Source organism: Alligator sinensis, unplaced genomic scaffold (genome assembly GCF_000455745.1).
Source record: "Alligator sinensis unplaced genomic scaffold, ASM45574v1 scaffold966_1, whole genome shotgun sequence".
NCBI classification, from domain to species: domain Eukaryota; kingdom Metazoa; phylum Chordata; order Crocodylia; family Alligatoridae; genus Alligator; species Alligator sinensis.
Genome location: NW_005842161.1, coordinates 977,697 through 986,481, shown reverse-complemented (window position 1 = coordinate 986,481; position 8,785 = coordinate 977,697). Strand labels below are relative to the sequence as shown.

Sequence of the window (8,785 nt, the reverse complement as noted above, 5' to 3'; positions counted from 1 at the left end):
GAACAGAGAACTGGATGTTTTAGAAGACGGAGTTAGTTCCACATAGAAGGTAACCTTTTTCCTTGATAAACCAGTCTGCTGTGCAGCCAAGAGCTGACCTATGGCTTTGCAAGATTTATGGAGGCCATAGATGATGCAGACAAAGACAAATACCAAGTTTGGCAATAGCTCTGAAATAAAACAGAAATAGGAGGCAGCAATAGTGACAGTTTATACATGACAAACAGGTTACACTCTTAGTATTTTAGCATATCACCAGCCTGAAAAATTGCAGTAATTGTGTGACCTGGACCATTACTTTAATTTTATTAAAAGTGTGCATTTGAATCCAATGTCTTTAATACAGCAAGCATAACACACACACATGTATGCTATAACAATGTTATAGCATTATCTGTTCACTTATCAGCATTATCAGTAGTCTGACCCCAGTGCTCTTTCCTCCGCAGGGCAGGGGGTCGGACTCGATGACCTACTGAGGTCCCTTCCGACCCTAGCATCTATGAATCTAATTGTGTGCCAGTTTGTATATACATAGATAAGCACACAGGCACATAAGCATGTGTGCTTATATCATGTACATACTCACAAACTGGCACACAATTAAGTGACCAGATGATGCCATACAGTTTTCATGAAAGAAGGATTGGCCAGTGACAGAACTTGAAGTTATGCTGCACAACTCTTTTTTCTTTATCTTGGTCCATTCCCATACAAATCTTGGCAGAAATGAAAAGCAGAGGGGTCTTTTCTTCCATTACTTCATTCTCTTTGCAACATTCAAGTAGGCAAACTCAATTTCTTGATCTGCAGGACAAGTATTTGTGAATTCATCTCTAGCAAATGCATTATTCAAATATCTCCAGACCCCTGTCATTTCAGGTGGAAACTCAAAATTTCTGTATTTTTTTGCCACAACCTTAAAAGGAGAGGAAAAAGAGAGATTAGATTGCTAGAGACATGATGCAAAACATAATGCATGTAATCAATAGAGTCTCTTCCAGTAAAGCATCCCAAATTGATTGCTAAAACAGAAAAATGGAAAAAAGGCAACATGCAGGAAGAAAGTAACAGATAGGAGGGGAGGTCGATTCATTAGAGTTTGCCAGTATGACTATTCCATAAGTTCCATACCCCACTGACCTTTCTCCCTCCACCTCCCACACACACTTACTCTGTCAAGATGCAGCTTACACCAGAAAAATAGTTCTCGGAAGTTCAGCCTGAACCAGCTTCCTTAGAATAAGCTATACCTATGCACTTGTATGAAGATTTTTATGAGCATGCCCAGGGCAGTCAGGCATGTGATTGTATCTTTTCGGGGGGGGGTGTTTAAATAGACATTCTGAACTAACAAAATGTTTGTGTAGCCCACACCTCAGAGAGACTGTCATGTCAACTCAAAATGTGAGCTCCAGATGGAAAGGTTTTGTAGGACCAGTGGCTGATGTTTTTCATAGCTGTCTAAGGAAATTAACCCCCAGGTCCTACTAATCTCTAACTGCCCCCCCAAATTCTAGAACTGGATTTGAAAAGCCTGTTCTAACTAAACAGAAATGTCCAAATGAGTGTCTGGTCAACATTTTAATACAAACAGCTTATTTTTTGAGGTCCACAATTTGTGACAATTCTTTCTTAACTTCAGGAAATTTTAAATTTTATAAATTATTTTCCCTTATCTAGAAGAAATCCATAAGGCAAGGGCTTCAAAACTGCATTAGTCCACTGATTTACCCACTTGATTCATCTGCATCTTCCTCTCACCAAAGATTTGTCCAGTGACGTGAAAGCACAGCTTCCACAACCCTAACCTGGCTGTGATCCTAAGCAGTTTCAGAAGAGTGGTAGTCCAGTGCCTAGGGGGTGTACTAAAACCTGGCAAATTCAAAATTCCAGCAGATTTAGGAGGAAATGATAAGAAGGGACTGGGGGTAGGAAAAAACATAACATGCAAAATGAGCTCCATATAGCATTTGGTTGGAGTAGTCTCCAGCTCAAATAAGAGAGATGATGTAGGAATGCATTTAAGCCCCCAAACTGTCATTATGTGTATGGCTGTATGAGAAACACCTGTCATCGTACAGATTTCATTTTTGATTAATCTGTGCATTGTGGATTTGGATTTATCTATATACGAACCTAGTTTGTGTCTTATGCTGACAACCTGCACAAATTGTATATTTGAAATGCTCAGACTTTTGCAATGGCCCATATAAGTAATTAGATGTGTTACTGACATAATCTTCAACTTGAGTCTCCTAACCGTCGCAATGAAATGGACTGTGTTAAGTTGAAGATCAGTTATCAAACAATACTGTTGCTACATTTAGGTAGCAGTCATGGGTCTACTATGGTATATTATATTATAAAGATATGGCATTTTTCTGTCATTGTTTACATGCCACTGTGAAATAATAACAACAGTGATGCACCGCATAGAAAAGACATGCCAAACCTTAATGATATGAAGCTTTGGTAAGAGGTTGCAGTCTGCTAAGGTGAGTTCATCTCCATCCAGGAATTTCCTACTAGAAACAGTAACGTCGTCAGTGCTATAGGCATCAATTTCATCAGGCAACGGAGTATTTAAATAGTTATCCAGCTTCTTTAAAGCCTTAAGCAAGGATTTTTCCAAATCTAGGTTCAGGGGGAAAAAAAATTATAGGAAACTGAGCTGGAATCATTGTAAACCTAAACAAACAAAAACCCAAGAGATGAAAGATTTCCAAATACTGGTGCCCCTCATACTAAGGTCCTCCCACATCAGTCCTTATGTCAGGTTTTCTCATAAAAATGTTATCATCTTCTATTTCAAACCCTTCCCTAAAGCCTACATTTCGTAAAATGGCTACAAGTTGTGTCCATCTGACTTTGGTTAGTTAGTGGGTGAGTTGTATCTTCTGTTTTTCCTCTAAGCTGTTGGATTTCAATTTACTTCATTCTCTCAAACCATCCAAATAAGGTTTAAGTGTTTCTGCTTCCAGTTATACACCGCCCTTTCTTGGTAGATAAAACATACTATTCAAGATTTACCAGTGTAACTATAGTGGGAAATCTGCATACTGTAGACAACTGGATAGATTTTGATGCTATACCTAACCCAACTCCACAACTGACACAGGCTATACCAACAACCCCTTCCCTCATCCTGTTTCTTTTATTCATGTATATTCCAATTTCTGCCAATATAGCAAAAATCCCATCTTTAAACCAACAATTATACTAGCAAATTGTAAGTGTAGACCTGGCTGTAGAGCTTTATGGAGGAAGATCTGTTTTCTGTAAAGACAACCTTCTTATGTGTCTAGTAACCAGTTATGACCATGTCCCTGAGAGTAAGCACAGAAACACCTCCTTGGGTACCAAGCATCCTGGAGAAACTGACTAAGACCTGTTTCTTCTGTGTTGAGGAGAAACTAAGGCTTTGTAATCATCCTTTGCAATCTTGCTTATTTACTAAGAGGATATTGAATTTGCATCCACCCTACTCCCCTAACAGAAAATCAGGAAGCTCCTGAATATTGGCAATAACATTAGGGGCTCTTCAGGTTTTGTACGTTCTGGATGACAGGTGGAAGGCTGTGCACTGGCTCTAAATAGAATGACACGAGAAGAGTGGTCCTTGGGGAGGGCCAGACTATCAAAACCTTGTTCATACAGAGTTATCTGTTGATTTCATAGACATTAGGGCTGGAAGGGATCTCGTAAGATCATCGGGTCCCACCCTCTTGCCCAAGGGGCAGGAAGTCGGCTAGGATCAAAGGATCCCAGCAAGATAAGCATCCAAATGTTTCTTAAAAGTGTCCAGAGTAGGTGCTTGCAGTTGAGGAAGAGGAAGAGAAGCTGTGAATTAAGGATGTGGCACAGCATCCTTACAAACTGAGAGAGCTGAATTCCAAGCCTTTCTTGGCTTCCTATTTCACTTGTTTGCTTCAGCTTTATGAAGACCTATAGGAAGATGATTTTACAGGCAGTGAATTTTAATTGGCTCACAAGGAGATGGATTCCTGTCATATCCGAACATGGAGGTAGATTAGGAATTTTTTAGGCATGTTGTAGAGATGCGTGCCAGAATTGCTGTCTCGGAATAAATCTTAATTATGTAATCAAGCCATTTGCACAGGCATAAATTCCTACATTTTGGGAGAAATCCAATTCCTTCCAACACTTCCTTGAAAGATCTTACTTGTGCAGTACTATTGCTTTAATTTTTTCAACTATTTCAAAAGTTGAAATAGTTGAAAAAGTTTTTTCAAAAGTTGAAATAGTTTTACTAGACCAAAACTGAGTATTCTATACATTAAAAATTTATGTTGGAGTGTTTCATTCTTAGATTTACAATACTTAGGGCTCTTATACATGTGCAGAAAGCCTGCTCCAATGTGCTGGAAATCCAGCAGGTCAGAGAAGACTCAATTAATTGAGTCTGCTGGAGTGCATAAACTAATGTACATTGAACGCACTTTAGTTAAAGTGCCTCCGCTACCATTTTTCAATGTAGGGATGCTGATGCATGTGATGCTGAAGTCTGCTGGAGCACAGTTATTACCATGCTCCAGCAGACTTGAATCAAGTCTGTTCTGATGCACTGTTATTGCAGTGCATCAGAGCAGCCTTGCTGCCTGTGTATAGGCTCTGTAAAATTATAAAAGATGCAGCACTTGCTCTTTGTATTCCATGTCGAGGCCTGCTTCTGAAAATGTATGTGCATGTGAGTAGTATCACTATAATCAGTGGGAGTAACTCTTTCACATAATAACATGTTTATGGATTGGCGTCTTTAATGCTGTTCAGGCAAAACCCTGTGAGTGGGGTTCTAGAAGAGTTAGCTAACTAAGGCAAGTAAATAATCATTGCAATTTTTTTTACCATAGTATGCAAGTGCTATATTTTCTCTTGACTAAGTTAATTTCTAGATTTGGAATCTGCAGCAAGTATGTCCCAGAAACCCACAGATGTGTTTGATTTTAAACTGAGCCCCTGGGACAAAATGCAAAACCACCACTTAACATTACAGTCATAGCTCTGGTTTGGTTTTTTTTGTTTGTTTTGTTGGGTTGGTTTTTTTTTTTTTTTTTTGTAGTAATCACCAAAAACGATGGAAGGATTGTAAGTATGTACTTTCATTAGCATCTTTCCTTGGGTTCTTTACGAATGCAGAGAATTTGGCAAACACATCATTTCCTGCAGAATTAGATTCAGGGTGCTTTGGTGCAAGCTTGGGGTACCTGAGGAATTAAAAATATGAGAATATTTTACAACTACCGGTTGCTTTTACCACATTCAGTTTCAATGTACTTTATCTGAATATCTGTATGACTAACTATACATTTGATAGGAAACATCACCTAACTTGAAAACCATTTTTGTAATATTTGTTTTGTACTGCCACTAACTTTTATTACTGATAAGGCTTTTCTTAACCACCCATCAATAATAAACGTATTAGAACTTGGGGGAAAGAGGAAAATCTCAAACTGTCAGTAAACAAGGAGAAATACAGTATCAGGTACCTAATGGTGTGCAGCCCCCTCTTTATTGGACCCACTGAATCTGTGTAAAGTTTACCCCTTGAGTAATAATGTCATGGCATAATAAAAAAATTGTGGATAGAGTCAATTGAGCACAGTTGTATAGGCCTGATCCCAATGCCTTAACCAGGAATCTCTCATTTATTGACTTCAGTAGATCTAGTATCTTTGGGTTGAGTTTATAAGGAATCTAATAAAATTCTGCAGAGTGTACTTTTTTTAGATTCCTTTTTTTAAAAGAATATTGATCATGAAATGGACTACTACATAATGTAAACTTCCACATAGTGGACAATACAGTCTAATAATATCTGATATCCTTTTAACTAGGAGCAGATGCAGAGAACAGCATTCTCAGCTGGTGTTAACCTTCAGAGCTCCATTGCATTTAATAGATCTTTTTCCTTTCACACTAGCTGAGGACCTGTCCCAGAGTATATAAGGAGGGAAACACTTATTGGGAACACTAAAAATTTTATACGGGAAGTACAATACCTTGTGTGTGTTCCTGTAATTCCACACACTGTTACTTTTGTATGCAAGCAACATGTTGTAAAGTATTAAGAATCTCAGAGGAACAGGTTCACTATGCAGTGCTAGAACATGATTCTGCTTCCAGGGAAGTCCAGAGTAGTGGTTCCCAAACTTTTTCTTATTGCATACCCCTTCCAGATTTACCAGCTGCACACATACCCCTACCAGCATACAGCTTATATTTTAACCTCTTAAATGCCGATGACATTTAAAATGAAAATTAAATCCACCACTACGCAATTTCTCCTGTGTACCCCCCAGAGATGTCTTGTGTACCTCCTCAGGGGTATGTGTACCACAGAGTGGGAACCCCTGGTCAAGAGCAAAGCTCTGAGTTCAACTGGACCCCAACCATAACCCAGTATTTAAGATTTTATTTCTAAGGCATGAAAATAATCAAGGACCTGATCCTGCTTCCACTGAAATCAACAAGCTTCTCAGAAAGTAGCATAAAGGCCCGCAAACGCATGAGCACACATTCATTTAACAGTACAATACCGTGGCGGTGCTAACTTTTCTTCTAAGAACTCCTCAATTTTATTGACATCAGTTTTCACTTCACCATCAAAAGTCATAAAGGGAGGGTTTGTTCCTGGTGCTAAGTTCTGTAAATCTGCAGGCTTTCTAAAACATGCAAATAAGATCTGTTAGTAACAATATGAACTATACTTTAAATAACTGCTCTTTATGGTAGTTATCTATCCCGGTTTGAGTCTAGTTTACTAGGATTATTTAAAACTAGTAAAATGGCTTAAACTTATTCTTAACAAATTCCTTCTTTCCAATTTTAAATTGTGGTGCAAGTGCTAGGGTGATCATTTTATAAACAACAGTGGTACGAGTATGAATTAGTTTAATATTTCTACCATATTTTAAATATCTTGGTCTAGACACTCCACTCAGTTATCTCTATGGTGTACCATGCTGGTTCTACTACATCATTCCTGATTTACACCCACATAGACGAAAGCAGAATCCACACCACGAGCAGCCATAAAAATACGAAGTAGCAGTATATTTGTCAACATGTTTCGACCTTACTGTGAGATGCATTCGTTAAAGTTGCATTGAAAATGCTAGACTGATGTGGCAGGGCACTGTTTGTGCCTGCCACGTTAAGGGCTGAGCCAAGCAGCCAGCAGGTGCTTGATTGTGCCAGCCATTTATATCTCTGGCCGCCCATATAAACAGGGCAGTTTGCTGCTGGCAGGCCAGGTAGAAACATTGCCTGGCTGCAAGGCTGTATGCAGCATCTTGGAGGTAAGGGCAGAAGCTTAAGGGATGGTTTGGAGGCTCTTGGTCCTGGGCATGACCTAAAACTGCACCCTGCTGGAGACAGGTGGCCAGGTGGGGCTCCTGGTGGTGTGGGAGCCCCCAGGAAATACCAGGCCAGTTACCACCTCGATGAAAGGCAGGTTAGGGCACCTTAACCCCTAGCCCCCACAACACTGTGGGTACAAGGGGGCCAGGCATGGCTATGGTCACCTGAGCCCCCACTGGGGAGGGAAGCCCTGTGGCCCCAGTGAGGGGGCAGAGATAAGAAGCCCCACTGGGGGTGGAAACCAGAGGGCTGGGAGCTGTGTCTGTGTATAGAGAGTTGCCCCAGGAGGGACCAGGGCAATCTTGGACCCAGTCAGGTAATTGGCTGACCACTGCTCTGGGGAGTGTCGCAGGAAAGGCCCAAAATATGGTACATCTGCCACCCAAGGCATGAGCTAGATAAAGCCTATGGCCGAAGGGGCCCGCTCCAGGAGAGAGCAAGGCGGTATAAGTTGTCAATGTGTGAAACAGACCCTGTGAGAGAGGGTGGAGTGTGAGAGGCCCTAGTGAGAGGAGGGCAGTATGAATGTGTGTGTCTAAGGCCTGACAACGAGGCCTAAGCTTGGTCTGGCTGTAGGCCCAGAGCATTTGGTCATCTGGATGCCATCTGCAAGGCATGGGCTGTGGTGTAGGGGAGGAACAGAGCTGCAGATGGTTCCCCCTGGCATCAAGGCAAGAATGGGCAGCCTCCTGCCTAATTAACACTATAATTATGCATCATCAAGCCATGTCAGGAAAGGAGGCGGGCAGTTGGCCCAGAAACAGGTGGGTGGGCCAATGACAGACTAGCCCCAAGAAAGCCCTCTGTTACAACTGAAAATAACAGATGAGAGGATATAGAAAACCAAAATTAAACAATATGCTGTATTGTAATCTTACCTTTTCAAGTCTACTGTTGTAACATTAAATATAACACCTTTTAGCCACAGAATCATAAAGAGACGCTGAGAAAATGGGCAATTTCCAATGCTCTCCCCATCGCTACCAGCCTATAATGAAAAACAAACAAAAGTGTTTCTAAACATTACTTTTAGAATGGCAAATTTAGTAACCTGGTTATACTAAAGGATGCAATTCATAACTGGTATTAGGTGCAATAGGCCGCAGTATTCTTTTACTCGGTGTTTGTTAAAGCTTTCCCCAACAGATACATTTGTGTCCTAATGTTATGTTTGAACAATATTTTCTAAATGTGTTTAAACATGTAACTTTTATTTGTTTTTGAACATGTAGCTAGTGAGCAACATAAAACAACCTGTTCAAAGTTAGACTCCTTTTCACCTATTCATGTTAAGGCAATTCTTTCTAAACAAACAAATACAACACTTCTCAAGCATGTATACATTGTACATTCATAGGTTTATGAATATGGGAAATATCAACACAGAAAGATGTAGCAA

The 8,785-nt window shown here is 40.2% G+C and overlaps 1 protein-coding gene across 1 annotated transcript in view; it reads right to left on the bottom strand.

The window, feature by feature from the left end:
* Positions 1-757: 757 nt before the first annotated feature.
* The window catches only part of CLIC6 (chloride intracellular channel 6), an 11,566-nt gene continuing 3,538 nt past the window's right edge, over positions 758-8,785 (bottom strand). The window contains exons 2-6 of the mRNA XM_006025716.1: positions 8,265-8,374; positions 6,564-6,689; positions 5,122-5,228; positions 2,456-2,637; positions 758-919 (exon numbers count right to left, since the gene is read on the bottom strand). Coding sequence (XP_006025778.1) covers positions 758-919; positions 2,456-2,637; positions 5,122-5,228; positions 6,564-6,689; positions 8,265-8,374 — 687 coding nt within the window. The remainder of the gene's footprint in view (positions 920-2,455; positions 2,638-5,121; positions 5,229-6,563; positions 6,690-8,264; positions 8,375-8,785) is intronic.